Below are 20,024 nucleotides of genomic sequence, written 5' to 3' on the forward strand. Positions count from 1 at the left end.
AAAACACCTGTCCTTTTTTCTGGTGACCCATAGTGTTTTCATTTACTGTTTTCATATTTTTTTACGGGGTGAATTTTGATGAATCTGACATGGTTAAAATGGAGTTTGAAGCTACAATGTTTTTGTATAGGAAGGGGGCGGGGCAGCTAATATCAATATCAAATATTTAAATCAAGAATCAAGCAATTTAAAAACTGTCTGGTGTTCACATAAGCCTTAGTAGACGATAAAATGATCAATATCTTTTTTGAATGTGAAATATCCCTTTAAATCATTAATCACAATTATCTGTAAGGCAATTAGTCGTCAACTTGAATTTCGTAATCGTGACGGCCCTAAACGGCCCCAATCCGGTTTTCCATGGTTATGAAGTTCCTGGTAATATCCAGGCCTGGAAACGTTTTGTTTTGGAAAATGTTTGGCTATGCATAGTTTTGGCTGTTGATTTTTGTTCATAAAAAAAACATGTCTAACATACTGTATGTGACATCATATGTAGCGCTTTGCTGCACCAGCTGCATGAGAGCGGCCTAATATACGTACTGTACAGGACGTCATGTGACAAAAAGAATACAAGCTAACACGTTGCTCTGTGATACGTCGTTATCTTGTAGATCTGTTCTTTTTGTCACCTGGACACCTTCGCTCCAGTCTGTCTTGGGGCATTGGAGGCACAGTCTGGAGTAAGAGCCTGCAGCCTGGACTCTGAAGCCAGATAGAAACCAATGCAGAATGGTCCAAACAATTATCCAATTTGGATCACTTTGCAGCAGTGTGGGACAGTCGTACATATCTGAGAAACCAAATCGTCCCTGTCGGGCGGAAAAACCTCATCATGTCCAAAACGGTTTTTACTTTTCAGGATTCAAATTCGTGTTGTAAATGTAATTCATTGGGTAAAAAAAGAAACAAATATGTAGGAAACTAGGAACCCTGCTAATCAACGCTCTCTTCCCGTAAGTGTTGATTTTGACAGCAAATTTAGATTTTAGTTTTTGTCTTTTGAAGAACATTCCATTTAGTTTTAATGTGTGTTAGTCTAGTTTTAGTCGACTAAATATCATAATATTTTAGTCAACTAAATCTACAGTTGATTTAGTCGACTGAAATGTGTTTTGGCGGGCCTTGATATCGTCGTAGTGGCAGATTTTAAACTTTGGTTGAATGCTGAAACTAGCCGATCAACAAGCTCGTATATGAGCTTGTAGATTGTAGATATTTTTTGAGTTGATGAAATTGCCAATATATTTAGTCATAGTTTTAGTCATGGTAGATTAATTTTTATTTTGCTTTTATTTCGTTTTCGTCAGTGAAAAAAAAGGTAGTCGACGAACATTTTTCGTTGTAGTTTTAGTCAACTATAAGTCAACACCCTCTTCCCATGTTCCTTCCACGCGCTACATCCAACCAGGGGAACCCCCACAACTTGGCTGCGGCTCACTGCTCCAGGTCAAATTTCACTGCGGTAACGTGTGTGACAAATCGTACGACTTTGACTTTGATAAATAAAAAGTATCCCTCTCCCTATATCCCCCTCCCCAGGAGATTCCTCTGTCGGAGATCCTGCAGGTGGAGTCGTGCAGGGACTACGGCCAGCTGGCGCAGGGCAGCAACCCGCACTGCTTCGAGGTCATCACGGCCACCATGGTGTACTACGTGGGCGAGAACAACAGTGGCCACTACCACAGCCCGGCGCTGGCCGCGTCCGGCGTGGGCATGGAGGTGGCGCAGGGCTGGGAGAAGGCCATCCGCCAGGCGCTGATGCCCGTCACGCCACAGCCCAGCGTGGTGTGTGCTACCGGCGCCGCCGGCCAAGGCAAGGACCACAGTGAGTAGTAATCGCTGTACGGATTAAACCCATTCTTGGGCTTTAGCTATTGAAAAGTAGCAGATCTACAAGCTCACGAGCTCACGACCTACGAGCTTGTAGATCTGCTATTATTGAAAAATCTTGAAAAAGTGGCACATTGTATATATATTCTTTCAGAGCAAACTTAACTCAAATATTTGCTTCTGGGGGGGTCCCTGGAACTACATATTTTCAGATGGGGGTCGGTTGCCTAATACAGATAATTCTGGGGCTCCTTGGCATGAAATAGTTTGAGAACGACTGACATAGAAATATAGGTTTTTCAGAAAACTGTCAGGATTTAGAAGGCATTTGTAGAATCCTCCTCAGGTCTAAATGGGTTAAAGTTCTCTCTCGCTGCCACGACTGATCTCGGTCATTTTGGATCCCATATATAAGCCCCAGCGTGTCTTCTGTGAAAGCATGCTGCTGCACGCAACGAAAATAGCCGATCTACAAGCTCGCAGCGCGACGTGTGTTTTCGGTCATCTTTTATTTTAAGATGAGAGAGTATTTGAAGTGATCAAATTAGCAATATTATGCTGCTTATACTAGTTTAGAAACATCTTCCAGAAACATGAATGGTCTCAGAAAGGTCATAAAAGCAACCGTAATGCCTCCAGTCTGTGATTTCTTCAGCTGGTCGGCCTAAAACATCATCATTACATTTTCAGTCCATGGTTTAATTCCATGGTATCGATCAGTGGTTTCCAACCTTTTCCACAGGTCTATTATTTATTCAGCAAATTGAGCCACAGTCCACCATTTGATGAAATTTAGCCTCCCAGACCCAAGACATAATATTTTGTTATTGTTGGATAAGATTTTGTTCACAATTCCATGCTGTATTGACTATTGATGTGGTACCATAGGAGAGATAACAGGCGTTGGTCAAAATAACAATTCTTCTACATTCTCTAATTGTGTAAACGTCTACTAAATCAAGTAATGCAGATGGTACAGTAATTTAACTCTTGAGAGCATAAAATGAAACCAAATGGACCAAAAATATAATCACGTTATTTGGTCACCTTGTCAAGACTTTTCAGAAGGAAGGGAGTATTCTACAAAGACGGATACAGATCTGTGCTTGTGGAGGTCTGACACAGTTTGAATCAGTGTGTATTTCCCCTCCCAGAGACAGTGTCTGATAGCTTCAGTCTTTATAGGTCAAGTGAGGTGAGGCTGTAAGGTGAGTCAGCGCTTAATGGTTCATGATGAGATCATGAGGCTGAGATGACTGGGCACAAAGTCCCTACTGTGAACCATACCGCTCGGTAACAAACGTAGCTGTGGGGACCCCCCCTAGAACCCATCCAAGGACCCCTGGGAGTCGACGGACCTTTGTTCAACCCTTCACAGCCACTGCATAACATCTGTACAGGAGATGAGAGCGATTACATTGATTATAATAACATACACATAATCATGTTGATGATGGCATCTATCATTGACTCACGTGCTGCATCATCTGGGAGGTTGATTTAGCAATGATGGGATTAATTAGCGCATGTGCTGTCCATTCAAGGCTCTTTAGTTTATAATTATATATATACCGGTATATACAATTTGTTTTGATTAGTTCAGACTCATTGACCGGTTAATGAGGTTTTTAATTCTGGGAGCGCTGTCCGTCATGACCTCTGCTGGCCACCAGACAGACAGACTCACAGACTCATAATGTTAAGCAGATGATGAAGCTGTTTGATCTGGCCGTGCCTGTCTCTTGGGGGCCTGGAGTCTGAGCCACTGACACAGAAGGGTGAAATCAGCCCTCAACGACTTCTGACAGAAATATGGGGAGGGGCCTCGCCCCGTAGAGGCTTTTATTACCCCTCCTCAACTGGGCTTGGTTTGTCTTTCTTTTGGGCGTTGCCATAATCTACTAGAGCCTCAAACGCAAGTGACTAATTCTCGTACCAGTTGCTGTGCGCTCCCCCCCGCCCCCACGCCCACCTGCCTCCGCATTCTCAGCGCGAGCTGCGAGCGCAGAGAAGAAAATGAATCCGCAGCATGACAGCCAGGCAACGCTGAAGCGGCTCAACAAGCGCTAAATAATATAGATAAGATATTAATAATATTAATAATAATATAGATATAGGTCCAGTGCTGGTTGATGTGTTTGTAAAGAGTTATACTATTATTAGTATAGCGTCAAAGTCCTCACGCAATCGCTCTTCCCCTGGTCCACGGAAGTTTTTCTCTATGGAGAATGCGAAAAATGATGATGATCTGATTCTGTCAACCGAGAGTTTAGACTGTTGTTGGATTGTGACTCAACAGGATTTCAGTCATCAGTCGTACGCGTGTTCATATGCGTTACCCGTCCTGGACAACCCCAGACTAATTGTGACACATTGAATGACAAAAAATGTGACATTAAACATGGCATTTTGTTGTGGTCCGAACCAGGCCCATGTGAACAATTTGATCTTCAGTGTTCTGTTGGGACAGAAGTGTCATTTTTAAACATGATTTTAAGGGAAACTGTTACTTTTCAGGATGGATCGAAAAAGCAAAAGTGGCAGATCGACAAGCTCAAAATGTGCTGCTTCACGCCATGTTTCAAGCTTGTGGATCTGCTACTTTTGATGTTTTTGTGTGATGCTTTAGTGTGATCAAATAGAGCACCGAAGTCTGACGTCACTTTCAGTAGAGGGCGCCAGTACACAGGTTCATGTATTTTTTTGCATTGAAATCCCCATTTTAGATCTCTTCATATAAGAACTGTGTTTGAAAAATATACCGAGGGGGAAGCCTTTCTGTCAGGGGGGTGGCTGTGCGTCGTTAATGAAGTCATTCATATTTGATACAGCCAGTTTCTGGAGAAAATTGAATTAATTTGGCCGCAAAAGCCTTGAAACTACATATGAAAGCAATGTCGCTGCTAATATACGTCACGCCCAGCTGACGTTCCTGAGATTCCTCGTTGACCTAAGCTCAGCTGGCAGTGACTCAACTCGTACTAACCACGAAATATTAAATATTGTGCGGCGGGCAGCTGCAGCCACCCCGCCTACCCGGAAATGTAGTCTCTGGGTTGTTTGACTCGTTTATAGCGCTTATTTTGTTATTTTTGTCATATCCATAATAGTGAAAAGGCCGTGATGATCGGTTTATTTTTCAAACTGTTCTTATATGAAGAGATCTAAAATCGCTCTATGGGGATTCAATGCAAATAAAAAGTACACAAACCTGTGGACTGGCGCCCTCTACTGACACTGACGTCAGGACTTCCTATAGTAGGGTATTCATTTATGAAAAAAAGAAAACCCCAAAAATTCACAAGACATGGAGATAAGAGGTTTCTGCCAGACCGCAACAATATATTTACAATTTAGGCATTTAGCAGACGCTCTTAATCCAGAGCGAGCGAGTAAACAAGAACAACACATGGTAATATATGTGTGGTTCCAGAGACAGAGTCTTACAAATGCCTTCCAGTTTGTCGAGATTAAAGATCAGCCTTCTTTTTTTGTGTACTGTATGTAGGTCAAGTACATTACACAGTTTACATGTTTACTGTCATCATTTCCCATCATTGCACATGGAGACCTTGTGACCGAGTATATCAGCCCCCTGGGGTGCGGGGGCCGTAAAAATCCTACATGACGAAATGCAACGCATACCTCCACCATTCAATCACACATAACATCCCAAATCAATTTTATTGGCACATTATTGTGTAATAACATGCTTCATTATGTGTGTGTGTGTGTGTGTGTGTGTGTGTGTGTGTGTGTGTGTGTGTGTGTGTGTGTGTGTGTGTGTGTGTGTGCATGCGTGTGTGGGGGGTAATGGCTTATATTGCAAACAGCTGTGATAAGCTTGAAACAAGGGTTAAGCAGACTATTACAAGTATGCGCACAATGTGCCTCTGCCTGCGATTAATTAACCACTTGAACCCTTAGCGTCCCTGTTCTAGGGGCAAGCATTCTGCAAAAATTGCCGCTAAGCCGTTAAGCGTGACATGTGGCCAACGGTCCACACATGTCCCAGACTCTTCTTCCTCCAGGCTCCCAAACTGTGGAACCAACTCCACGTTGCAGTTAGAACTGCAGACTCGCAATCTTTCGCCGTAATCTGAAGACTCACCTCTTCAGACCCCACTTAGCCCGTAGCACTTGCCATATAGCCTTGACGACCTTGCAGTCTTATGCAACGGTTAAAATGTTCTTTAGAGAGCATGGCTCCTTTGTTGACCTGGAATCCTATAGTAGAGTTTGTATAGTTTCACTGAACAGTTTCTTGGTATGATCCTAAATTACTATCTCTATGGTTTTGATTTAATACCTTGTCTTTACCTTGCTGACTATACATTCCGCGTCTGCTAAACGCCTAAATTGTATATTCTAGATATATTTATGTTTTGAGGTAGAGGGGAAAAGACCTAGTTTGGAGCCCTGGGGGACTAATTATATAGGGTTTAAGTGGTTTAATTAAAGACTGGTTCCTTTATCGGCGTGTTTTTCCTTTTGCAGAAGCTGAGCTGTCCATCAGCATATCTGTGTCCAACTGTCAGGTCCAGGAGAACGTGGTGAGAACACACTTCTTTCTTTCTTTTCCTCTAAATCCAAGGTGATCTTGCACAACTTCCCAGCATGCATTTTGGTCTTTTCTGGGTTGGTTTTTGTGGTTTAAAGTCGTATTTCATTTATTTATTGTGCTTCATTAAAATGTCCAATGTTTTTATTTCCCTACACAAATTAGAGAAGTTATTGCATGCATGGTTTTTGGGGGTTTTTTGGTGGGAGGAAAAAGAAAAAGAGATTTTAAAGTTCCACTTTCTGCACTGGGTGAAAGTGAAGCGGGTTTTGCCTCCCAGACGGCCCACGATGATGCAACAGTCAACCACAGCGAAGCAAAACTCAATATTGCAAACGGGAAATGTGAACAAACCCAAGTAACCTGGTACTAATTACATCTTCTTTAGGACATCGCCTCAGTCTACCAGATCTTCTCTGATGAGGTTCTGGGATCGGGACAGTTTGGCATCGTGTATGGAGGTACAGCACAGTAGGCTACAGTACAGTACAGTATGCCTGCATTGATGATGATTCATTTCACTGATGACTTGTTGCGTTATGTAACTTTCCTCCTTCCTGTGCGCACCATTGACTTAACAGAGCCTGCCTGCTTGCTCAGGGGAGTAAATTGGGGGGTGCCACCCCTTACCCCTTATTCCTAAACTTATTTGCCTTTTTTTTTTGCTATTTTGAAAAACATTTTAAAATAGTTCAACTAGCCGATCTACGTCGACACGTTGTGAGCTTCTAGATCGGTTATTTGAACTATTTTAAAAGTTTTTTCAAAAATATTAAAAACGTTTAGGGGTAAGGGGTGGCTAAAAGAGCAGGGAAACAAAATATAACCACCCAACTGTATAAGTTATTATATTGTATTAACATACCCTACCGTACATACCTACCTGGTTACATAGTATCACTTTAAAGGTCCGCTGACATGCCCCGAAATTAATATGGGTGGTACAGCACATCACGTGGTCTGACTGAAAACAGTTTGAAACAGTTTGAAACGGGGCTACGGCGCTAGCAACAAGTGGCTATAGGTCAGGCTAGCGTTTTTGACGGTACATTTAGCGTCATATTGGCTATAAATGTAATTGAAAAAAATTATTTTTTCGCCAGAAATGCTTAGTTTGAATGCAATTGAGGTTGGCGTGGGGTTTTTTAGGGGAACTGCAGCACAAGCGCAAATTTTGGACTGGAGTCCCATGTTCCCCCGGTCGCCAACACCCCTGTCTGCCCGCTCTGAGACCTCTCAGCCCCGCAGCGCGACAGTCGCGACTACGGACGGTCTGCTGTTGTCTGGCCGCTGTGAGAGCAGCGCGACTACTGTTCTTTTCCCCTCTCAGCCGCAGGCTGACATGTACACCCTCGCTCTCACTCTGTAATACCGTAGTTAGTTACCACAACATTGTTCAAGTGAACTATAGTGTGTTTATGTTTGTATTCATTGTAATAATAAATATCGCTATGCCGAGGCATAGTCTTGCGGACGAGATCATGAGCCTCTACGGGGGACTGGGCATGTGTGTACACACACACACACACATGCAATGGCACGGAATCTCTTCCCCGCTGTCATGCACTATAGCCACGGCTAAAAGTTGTGTGTCTGTGTGTGTGTGTGTGCGTACACACATGCCCAGTTCAATGCGGGGACCTGACCAGAGACTATACGTCCGTCCGTCCGTCCGTCCGTCCGTGTGTGTGCAGCCTGCATCTGAGACGGGCTAGACTATGTTGTCATGCGGAGCGACGCGGCGATAAATAAAATAATCATAGCGATATTGATTATTACAATGAACAAGCATAAACACACAGTTCACCTGAACAATGTTGCGAAAAAATAATTTTTTTAATGAGACTTTCACCCAGTATTCAAGCTAAATGTGACACCAAAATAGTAGCATAAGTTGCTATGCTACCACGGCCACCAAGCCCGGCGAGCCCGCATAGAAGTCGTTGGGGAAAGCTTTCGCCACTCTGACGTCAGAATCATGATAGCATTGTTTGATAGCAGTTATTAGCTCCCGAGGGGCGTGTCAGTCTTCCTTTAAGTTTTAACATAACCTACCGTACATACCTATTTGGTTAACTCATCTCATATCGTCACATTCCTATTGACCGTCTCAGGGAAACACAGGAAGAGTGGCAGAGACGTGGCCATCAAGGTGATCGACAAGATGAGGTTCCCCACCAAGCAGGAGAGCCAGCTGAGGAACGAGGTGGCCATTCTGCAGGTCAGTAGATCCTCCACTCCACCATGGTCCTCCATTCTGCAGGTCAGTAGATCCTCCACTCCACCATGGTCCTCCATTCTGCAGGTCAGTAGATCCTCCACTCCACCATGGTCCTCCATTCTGCAGGTCAGTAGATCCTCCACTCCACCATGGTCCTCCATTCTGCAGGTCAGTAGATCCTCCACTCCACCATGGTCCTCCATTCTGCAGGTCAGTAGATCCTCCACTCCACCATGGTCCTCCATTCTGCAGGTCAGTAGATCCTCCACTCCACCATGGTCCTCCATTCTGCAGGTCAGTAGATCCTCCACTCCACCATGGTCCTCCATTCTGCAGGTCAGTAGATCCTCCACTCCACCATGGTCCTCCATTCTGCAGGTCAGTAGATCCTCCACTCCACCATGGTCCTCCATTCTGCAGGTCAGTAGATCCTCCACTCCACCATGGTCCTCCATTCTGCAGGTCAGTAGATCCTCCACTCCACCATGGTCCTCCATTCTGCAGGTCAGTAGATCCTCCACTCCACCATGGTCCTCCATTCTGCAGGTCAGTAGATCCTCCACTCCACCATGGTCCTCCATTCTGCAGGTCAGTAGATCCTCCACTCCACCATGGTCCTCCATTCTAACCTCATATGTCCAAAACTGTTACTTTTCAGGATATATATATATATTTTTTTTACTATCAGAAGTAGTATCCAGCATACAAGGAAAATTTCAGATCTATAAGCTCACAGTGTTGCAACGCTGTGAGCTTGTTGTGAGCTATTTTTGGCAAAGAGATGTAGACCTGAAAAAGAGGGTCAAAGGACCAACTCATGTCCAGTTTACAAAGTCTATTGTTTAACATAATGTTTTCACTTTGTGTGTGTGTGTGTATGTGTGTGTGTGTGTGTGTGTGTGTGTGTGTGTGTGTGTGTGTGTGTGTGTGTGCTCATGTGTGTGTGTGCACGTGTGTGTGTGTGTGTGCGTGTGTGCCTGCCTGCCTGTGCGCAGAACCTGCATCATCCCGGCATCGTCAACCTGGAGTGCATGTTCGAGACCCCCGAGCGAGTGTTCGTGGTCATGGAGAAGCTCCATGGAGACATGCTGGAGATGATCCTGTCCAGTGAGAAGAGCAAGCTGCCTGAGCGCATCACCAAGTTCCTGGTCACGCAGGTCCGTCCTTCTGCCCCTCTGTTCATTAGATCCTGGTCACACAGGTCCGTCCTTCTGCCCCTCTGTTCATTAGATCCTGGTCACACAGGTCCGTCCTTCTGCCCCTCTGTTCATTAGTTCCTGGTCACACAGGTCCGTCCTTCTGCCCCTCTGTTCATTAGATCCTGGTCACACAGGTCCGTCCTTCTGCCCCTCTGTTCATTAGTTCCTGGTCACACAGGTCCGTCCTTCTGCCCCTCTGTTCATTAGTTCCTGGTCACACAGGTCCGTCCTTCTGCCCCTCTGTTCAGTTCCTGGTCACACAGGTCCGTCCTTCTGCCCCTCTGTTCATTAGTTCCTGGTCACACAGGTCCGTCCTTCTGCCCCTCTGTTCAGTTCCTGGTCACACAGGTCCGTCCTTCTGCCCCTCTGTTCATTAGTTCCTGGTCACACAGGTCCGTCCTTCTGCCCCTCTGTTCAGTTCCTGGTCACACAGGTCCGTCCTTCTGCCCCTCTGTTCATTAGTTCCTGGTACACTAAAAGTCAGATGCCTTTTAGCGTACTGTTCAGAATTTGCAACATTAATTATCACGTATCTTTCATTCAAGGCGGTCATGTTTATCGTAATATGATGGCACCATGTCTCTGCACACGCGTGTATGTCTGTAATCCACGTAACTCCAGAACCGACTTCAAATTTGACACACGTTCCACACCGCCACAGGGAGTGCAGTGTCCGTGGGATACACCGTTGTCCAGAACCAGCACAAAAGGCTCTGCCCAGGCTCTGGACAGGACAAATTAGTAAATTGATCACACCTAATCACTCCTAGATCACCATACTGTATGGAGCTGGTCTGTTCTGACATCACATGTCTGACATGCCTGACAAAGAACTCCATATATGGGCATAAGAGGTACACAGACATAATAACTGGGGCATGCATTTCCAACTTGCATTGTTCAAAGAAGGCTAACACCGCTCTAGTTAATATAAATTAACATCAATATCAAAAAAGTATCTATTTTGAAACACAAAAAAAGAACGTCCCATTTCGGCATACTTATGCACAAAAAAACGATATGGTACAACCTGATATATACCGGGTCAAACGATATGGTACAACCTGATACAGTATATACCGGGTCAAACGATATGGTACAACCTGATATATACCGGGTCAAACGATATGGTACAACCTGATATATACCGGGTCAAACGATATGGTACAACCTGATATATACCGGGTCAAACGATATGGTACAACCTGATATATACCGGGTCAAACGATATGGTACAACCTGATATATACCGGGTCAAACGATATGGTACAACCTGATATATACCAGGTCAAACGATATGGTACAACCTGATATATACCAGGTCAAACGATATGGTACAACCTGATATATACCGGGTCAAACGATATGCTACAACCTGATATATACCAGGTCAAACGATATGGTACAACCTGATATATACCGGGTCAAACGATATGGTACAACCTGATATATACCGGGTCAAACGATATGGTACAACCTGATATATACCAGGTCAAACGATATGGTACAACCTGATATATACCGGGTCAAACGATATGGTACAACCTGATACAGTATATACCGGGTCAAACAATATGGTACAACCTGATATATACCGGGTCAAACGATATGGTACAACCTGATATATACCGGGTCAAACTGATCTGTATAAATGGAACTATCACTAGTCTACCACTGCTCGGTTTCAGTTGGTTCCCTCTCATCTCGTTCCTGTGGCGTGCACCAGGCGGTACGGTACGGTACATCCCCGGGGCTGTTTATTCTCGCGGTGGAGCTGATTGGGGTTTGAATTTGTTTATGGTTGGTATGAGTCTGGATGGCATCATGGCCTCCTCCCTATGTGTGGATCACAGCCCTCCGGCCTCAGGCGGTGGCCGCCGCCCCGGTGGCTTTAAGGGACCTGATTAGAGAGGGGGGCAGCGTTGCCTCAGAGGGTCACGACGAGGGCCAAACAGGAGCTGGGACATTAACAACGGCACCCATTAGTAGCAGCAGCAGCAGGCCTGGTTGTGATGTGGCCAGAGGAACCTCTGTCAAAGCCCAGGCTCGAGGAAGAGCGAGCCAGGCCGCGCTGCGGTTTTGGGTCCGGAGCCACGGAGCGTTAGCATTATGCCAGGCCTGGGGAACACGGTTATATGACTTGATGGGGATGAGATCATGTGTCCATTTTGGGTACGGCACCGGTCAGCCTGGAAGTATTTAAGGGCATTTACTGTGCTTATGCAACGGCGAGCTTCCATCTCAGCCACGTCGTGGAATATACAGCGCACATTATACAAACGTGAGGTTGTTTAGACCGCGCATTGCATATATACAATCTAACGTTCAATCACGCATTCACCCTTTCTGTGTGTGTGTGTGTGTGTGTGTGTGTTTGTGTGTGTGTGTGTGTGTGTGTGTGTGTGTGTGTGTGTGTGTTGTGTTCGTAAGTACGTGCCTGTGTGTGTGTGTGTGTGTGTGTGTGTCTATCCGCAGCTAATCTGGCATACTACTATGCCGATCAGCCTCAAATTTCTTGTGCACCGCTGAAAGCAGGCCAAGGACCTGAATGCTCAAACATTTCTTATTTGTACAAAGTAATTTTTTTGTCTTACTGTAAAATCAATGAGTCCCAGAGAATCAGTCAGAACCTCTGTTTTTTTTTATTTATCTGAATTAGTTGTAACATCGGGTAGAGGGGAAAACGTGGCTCCCTTAAAATCACAACTCTGAAACCCATAATCCTCCACGGCTGCTCATCGATTCGGGAGCAATTAGGGGTACAGTGTCTTGCTCAAGGACACCTCATACACTAAGTCTGGGGATCGAACATGGAACTTTCCAGTTCCCAAGGAGCCGCTATACCTCTTGACGTCCTGAGCCAGCGAATAGTTTTGATCAAAATGACTCGCCACTTATTTTCATATGGTTTATTTGTTCATTACGCCACCGATGTGTGAAAAGTCTGAAGACCTTTTAAGATCTCAAATGCTTTGCTAACCTGGGCCTGACCTTCTGTTTGTCGACAGATCCTGGTGGCATTAAGACATCTGCACTTCAAAAACATTGTACACTGTGACCTTAAGCCTGAGAATGTACTACTGGCATCTGCAGAACCCTTCCCTCAGGTAAGCCACGAGCTCAGCACGGCACCAAGTGCCGCGCTACAAGCTTGTAGATCTGCTATTTTTGAAAAATCTTGAAAATGTGTGCAAATCTTTGAATATATATTCTTTCATAGCGAACGTTTTTAACTCAAATCTTTTCTTCTGGGGGTCCCAGGAACGACATATCATTCTGGGGGTACTTCACATTAAATAGTTGGAGAACCCGCTCGGCGCTGACATAGAAACATTTTTCAGAAAACTGTTAGGATTTGGAAGACATTTTTAGAATCAGGTCCTCGGGTAAAAAACACGAAAAATTGGAGATGAGAGCTCGGTTACTTTCTGCCCCGAACAGCATCAAACCGTGTGTCATCCTCCTCCCTTCTCCTGGTTCAGGTGAAGCTGTGCGACTTCGGCTTTGCCCGCATCATCGGCGAGAAGTCGTTCCGGCGCTCGGTGGTCGGCACGCCGGCCTATCTGGCGCCCGAGGTGCTGCGGAGCAAGGGCTACAACCGCTCGCTGGACATGTGGTCGGTGGGCGTCATCGTGTACGTCAGCCTGAGCGGCACGTTTCCCTTCAACGAGGACGAGGACATCAACGACCAGATCCAGAACGCCGCCTTCATGTACCCTCCCACGCCGTGGAAGGACATCTCCGCAGAGGGTAGGTCGTAACGTCCCACGCCTCGTCTTCACAGGCAAGGGATTGGGAGCGTTCCCATGGCAATGTGCAAGCGTTGGAAACCCCTTTCATCTGATTGTTGCTCTCCGACACCTGTGATAAAACTAATACTATGGATAAAGAAGTGAAGTGCTTCTTTGACTCAAGCCTGCAGTTAAAGCATCACACCAACACACCCCCACCCCCCCCCCCCACACACACACACACACACACACACACACACACACACACATACGCATACGCATTCACACACACACACACACACACACACACACACACACACACACACACACACACACACACACACACACACACACACACACACACACACCTGACCTTTCTTTCATGTTGTTATGTTGTTAGTTCAGATAAATAATCCCCTGTGAGTTTCACCCTCCCGCTAGTAAAGCAATACTAGCCCCCCCCCCACCCCCCCCCCACAGTACAGGATGCTACCAGATAAACACATGGCGGGGGCGGGGCTTCTAATCTTTAGAGCGTTATAATCCCACACCTGTTTTATTTGCTCCACTTCTCATTGTGCATCAGGTTGTACGTGTGATCTGCTGACGCAAACATTTAGGGATTATGGGACCATTATTATTATGGTTTATCGCGATAAACTAAAACTAAAAACTAAAAAAATCATATTGCACGATTATTATTTATTTATCGTGAAATTGTCTGTCATTTACTGGACATGAGGTGGCTCTGTACGTTTTTCCCCCCCGTCTACACCAAATATCTTTGGTAAATTGGGTGCAAGTGGCTAAACTACATTTTAAGCATTAAGAATTTTAAGCATTTTTTTATTATGATTATCACGATGATATCGTTATCCCAAATAGTTTGGCCACAATAATTGTGACATGAAATGTTCACATGGTCCCATCCCTGTTTACAACGTTGCTGTGGGACAGAAACCTCTTATCTCCATACGTTTGTTTCATTAAATGAACACCCTACTGATCATACTACACTACAGCATCACACAGATCCACAAGCTCGAAACGCAGAGCAAAGCAAGGCTTTTTGAGCTCGTAGATCTTCTACTTTTGAATTAGAATCCTGACATTTAACCGTTTTGGATACATCAGTGGTTCCCAAAGTGGGGTCCGGGGACCCCCAGGGGTCCTTGAGGGAGTTCCAGGGGGTCCCCAGCTAAATAATAGTTAGCAACCAAAGGGACCCTTATGGGTCTGTAACTCTGAGAGTGTACAAATGGAACCAAACGGACCCATTAAATGGGGGTCCGTAGACTAATGCATGTCACACTGGGGGTCCTTGAAATTAAAATGGTTGAGAATCACTGCTAGAGCCGTAAAAGTCTTCTCTTATGGGGGTCCCTGGCATATCTCTTCAAATGGGGGTCCACGGGCGAATTAGTTCCAATTTGGGGGTCCTTGACATGAAAAAGTTTGGGAACCACTGGGTGTCATTGTACGTGAATTGGGGTATTGCTATGCTGGTGATTTCTATACCTGTAGAACATATGTTTTCTTTTTTATTATTATTATGGAATGTTGTGACTGTAATGCCATTTGGTTTCCTCACATATTTCTTCTTTCCCCCTCCATCGACAGCCACAGATCTGATCAACAATCTTCTCCAAGTAAAGATGAGGAAGCGATACAGTGTGGACAAATCCCTCAGTCACCCTTGGTTACAGGTGAAGTGTGTTAACATTCGTTCTCTGTGACTCTGTGTCATCCTATCTATCACCTTGGTCCCTACTGTCCCTAGTTAGGCATTTTTCTCTTTAGGTAATGTCTCATGTGCCAGACTGTTCCCTCAAAAATATTGAACCAATGAAAAGTATAGTAAAAAACACATTGGACAAAACCTCTTAACTCCATTGGACCCCTAGCCTCCCCCTGGCCAGCCGGGGCGCTTGATGGAGGGGAAAGGAACTGGTTGGAATAACGTGTTCCTTCCACGCGCTACGTCCAACCAGGGAAACTCCCCCCTGTCAGGTGTAAAGGAGCAACTTGGACACTCAAGCATGAAGGAAGCATGAGTTAAGTCCGTTGCTCTCCCCCATATATGAGGACTAGGTTGGCGGAGGGTGTGTAGAGCCCAGGATCACAGTAGATGATTGACACAGGGGTGAAAAATGGGTTACAAAATCGTGGGATAAAAAAAAGAAAAACTCCATTGGACCCTCAAACTGTCTGCTAAAGCAACTAACTCCACCAGTAATTGACAATATATAAAGTCACAACACCAACTTTGATAAGGCAGTTTGTTTAAAAAATATAAGGTTTTATTATTAATTTCCTTACAAATGTATATTTCTCATTTCCTGAAAAATTACCATTTTGGAGTTCCGGACAGCAATGATATATAGCTTGCTGTTTAGCAAGAATGGAAATTGTAAAATATTTTTTTTAATGTTAATGACACATGACAGGTTCCTCTCTCTGCTTTTGGGAGGTGTAGTTCCAGACTCTACAGTATAACATTCGGAGATTCAGGAATAGTAGACTGCATCTGACAGTGCATCTGATTTTCAGTCATTTTATTTTATTTGGACGTTTATAGTGAGTTCAACTTAATCGTTTTATCAGATCGAATGGCCTCGCCAGTCGCCACACAGCCTTATGGGATATCATTTGAGCATCCACTTGATGTTTCCTTGGTATTTTGTCAATTCAAGGACAAACCTTACTTGAATGTATCCTATCCTTCCTAATGAGGTGTCCTAAAAAGTTCCGTAACTAATGATTTGTACAATTGACCTCAGGTATATCAATTCCAACTTGTGTCTCTCTCTCTCTCTCTCTCCTCGTGGTTCCTCAGGACTACCAGACGTGGCTGGACCTCAGGGAGTTCGAGACGCGGCGCGGGGAACGCTACATCACGCACGAGAGCGACGACGTGCGCTGGGAGGAGTACGCCGACGAGCACAGCCTGCCCTACCCCAAACACTTCATCATGGCCCCCAACCTGGACGACATGGACGAGGACCCCTAGTGGCGTCAGGGAGGAGGACGTCACTCACTACGCTCCCCCCCGCCCCCCTCTGCGTATCGAGGGGGCTCAACACAAACGTTAACAGGAGAAATCTTTGTACAGGTTAACATGTACCTTTGCGAGCCGTCGATTGATTTCCCTGCGAAACTCTGTGCCGTGGTAGAAACGGAGAGAGATGCCAGTTGAAACTGAGAATCCGTCTGTAAAACGACGCCTGGCAAAGGCAAGAAGGACGGAAGATTTGGCAGCTCGACGGACGCTCCGCCGACCACAGAGGAGGAAGGAAGAATGGCGGCTGGGCGACATGTTGGAGTGTTCCACACTAAAAACTCTTGGGAGAAAAAAGGACAAATTCTTTGATTGTCTTCTGCACCAGATGAAGACATTAACGTGGAACTCAAAGTGTGGCTCCTTAGATGAAAGAACTTCCATACCAAGTCAAGCCGAACATACAGTACTTTGAAATTAACTTGCTTGTTTAGCTGTTAAGTACATGTCATGTTTTGGGTAATTATTACGAGTCATAATATTCCTCTGGTCATCACCTGAGAGAGAGAGAGAGATAGAGAGATAGAGAGCGCTCACCCCAGGAGTAAAGGGATCAACAGTACATTAAGACACCCATTGTTATTTAACCACTTGAACCCTAGCAACATCGCTATGCTGGGGGACGGGAATATAGCCGGTCGGAGTTTTCAGATCACAAATCAAACATTTCAAAATGTTTTAGCTGTTTATATATATATATATATATATATATATACACACAAGCTATATATACAAGCTTGTATATCTCTTACTTTTGAATAGCCAAACAGACACAGTGATAGAAATGATTGTGAATTGCTGAACTGCTGCCTGGAAACCCCTCCCCCCCCATGGACCACTAGTCAAGTGTTAGCTTACTAGGTATAGAGGGTTTAAGTGGTTTAAGAGTGCATGGATTCTTAACAATTTCAAGATTGTTTGTGAAATTTGTCCTTTGATGACTTGGAACTGGAACTATCTTTTTTTTAACGTCTGTTTTACATGTTTTATACTAATTATGGTAGATCTTTGCACTATGCTACCATTGAATATAGCAGTTTGAAGACGGGATGAAACAGAAGGAGTATTCGCTGCTAACCCTCGAGAAAGTGACCAAATGACTATCGGAAGATAGAATAGAATAGAATAGGAGGCCAGGCCGACACAAACCAGTCAATTCATGTTCAGCTAAGCTTTAAGAGGTTTTATTATTGTGAGTTGTCTGGATAGGACCACATAATGAACAGTTTGTACTACAGTTAGAGAACGTTCTTGTAAGTTTTAACCGCAAACTGCACACAGCGAGAGCAGTGTTCCTGAACAGAACACTTGAGCATCATGTTTGTGTTTTTAGCCTTTTATGTGCTACTTTCACAGCAGTATTCTTTTTTTGATGAATGTGACTTTTCAAACACTCCCAATTCTGGAATCCCATCCATGTCGTGTCGGAGACTGTTCCGAGTAATATCTCGTCTCTGTCGGGGTGGAAACCTCACATGTCCAAAACTGTTACTTTTCAGGATTCAAATTTAAAAAGTAGCCAAAGTAGCAGATCTACAAGCTCGAAACACGAAGCGACACGAGCTTGTGGATCTGCTACTTTTGCTGCTTTTGTGTGATGCTGTAGTATGATTAAGTAGGGCTTCACTAAATATGGAGATAAGAGGTTCCATGCCCGACAGCAACGATCTCCTGAGGTGCAGTCGTTTTTTGTTTGTTTTGTTTTTAGAACAAATCGTAGCTGTGTATTTTCCTTTGAAGCCATTAGCATGCACACCGTGAATGTCAGTGTCTTGGTCAACAGCAGTGGTGGGAAAAGTACTCAAATGTTTTACTTAAGTAAAAGTATCAATACTGCAATGTGGAAGTACTACATTAAAGGAAAACGTCCGGAATTCAACAAAAGTACTGGCATCAAAATGTACTTAAAAGTAACAAAAGTAGAAAGTACTCACTATATGCAGAATGTCCCATTTCAAGTATTTTGAAAATAGCCGATCTACAAGCTCACAACACGTTGCGGTGCGACACATTGTGAACTTGTAGATTGGCTATTTTCACATGGCCATGTATGGCTGAAGTGGTTAATGCATGTTTTGTAATAATAATACAAATCAACAAAGTAACTACTATCTAAAGTGTTCAAATAAACGTAGTAGAATAAAAGTAAAAAAAAAATGACCTTAAGTGGAGTGTATTGGAAATTGTACAAATACCTCAAAATTGTACTTAAAGATGGGTGCTGTGATTTCTATACTTTTTCTGTTTTGTATGTGTCTATGGAGTTAACATTTCTCTAATGGACCCCCAGGTGTGGTTAAAATATTGAAAAACACTTTCTTTGAAAATAAATCACGGCACTCCATCTTTAAGTACAGTACTTCTACTTAGTAAATCTACTTAGTTACTTTCCACCACTGGTCAACAGGTGTTAACGATCCAGTGCAATGATTTTGACTCAGTCGGTAAAGGTTTCATGGTGATTTATGTCACAAGCATAATTTGATTCCGTTTTTTTAGATGGTACAAAACTGAGTTGGTAACCTCTGTATTCTCATATTCATATCCTTTAACAATTATCCAGAGATGCAACGATCGATTATTTTCTCAGCAATAAATTATTCTATTGATTTTCTGATTCAGATATAGTATTTCTGCTCATAATCGTGTTTTTCCACAAAAATCGATTACCGGTAAATGAATACATTTGATTAACTGTTGCAACCCATCACCAGATTGGATTTCTTAGTCAGGTTGACAATCTAAAGCTAGAGTTTTTATTTTCTTTCCTTAAAGAAAGACGTTTGTCAAATTTCCACAATAATTATGGTTGTAATAATTGGTCGTCTTACTGGTAATAATTGGAATAACTTTACATGAACAGGTCCTTTTGTTAAGTGGTAAAAATGAAATTGAGAAATGCAACTCTCATTGCCCTGGACTTTTTTACCTGACAGAGTGACGTTAAAAGTACAAGGTGTTTTGTGTGGTATTGTTTTGTTTTGTTCTTATTTACGTGACTCTAATGGAATGGGTTTTATGGGAGTTTTAGTTCTTTCCATCATCGTGTGTCTTTCCTGTCTGTGTTGCCGCTGGATTGGCAGGTGTCAGTGTTTTTTTTTTGTATATTTCAGTACATGACATTGGAATAAAAACTCTACTTCTTATCATGATGACCTCCTGAATTCCCCTGTATCTTTGTATTCGTTGGCCCTGCTGAAACTCGTTTGTTTGACCTCTATAAAGTTTAATTTGTGCCAAGTGTAAACTAACATCATTACAGCACTTAAATCAATACATACTTTATCAAGCCAAGGCTCTATAGCCTACATGTATCAGATAGACACAGATATACAGCTGTTTTGATTGATAAGCAATCAGTGAGCTGGACTGGACGCAATCCTACCTGGAGGGGAGAGAACAGATGAACAGGATTCTAAAG

At 43.9% G+C, this 20,024-nt stretch overlaps 1 protein-coding gene across 3 annotated transcripts in view; it reads left to right on the forward strand.

Moving 5' to 3' along the window:
• The window catches only part of prkd3 (protein kinase D3), a 95,013-nt gene extending 75,261 nt beyond the window's left edge, over window positions 1-19,752 (forward strand). For 2 of the 3 annotated variants that reach the window (XM_080784853.1, XM_080784854.1), the window contains exons 12-20: window positions 1,543-1,828; window positions 6,331-6,386; window positions 6,783-6,855; window positions 8,509-8,615; window positions 9,611-9,772; window positions 12,823-12,921; window positions 13,297-13,564; window positions 15,166-15,251; window positions 16,382-19,752. In XM_080784853.1, the coding sequence (XP_080640979.1) occupies window positions 1,543-1,828; window positions 6,331-6,386; window positions 6,783-6,855; window positions 8,509-8,615; window positions 9,611-9,772; window positions 12,823-12,921; window positions 13,297-13,564; window positions 15,166-15,251; window positions 16,382-16,555 (1,311 nt within the window). In that variant the 3' untranslated portion in view covers window positions 16,556-19,752. The remainder of the gene's footprint in view (window positions 1-1,542; window positions 1,829-6,330; window positions 6,387-6,782; window positions 6,856-8,508; window positions 8,616-9,610; window positions 9,773-12,822; window positions 12,922-13,296; window positions 13,565-15,165; window positions 15,252-16,381) is intronic. The other variant, XM_080784855.1, reaches the window with a different exon arrangement.
• Window positions 19,753-20,024: the final 272 nt, after the last annotated feature.

This window comes from Protomyctophum bolini (assembly GCF_963924005.1).
Source record: "Protomyctophum bolini genome assembly, chromosome: 15".
Classification (NCBI taxonomy): Eukaryota; Metazoa; Chordata; class Actinopteri; order Myctophiformes; family Myctophidae; genus Protomyctophum; species Protomyctophum bolini.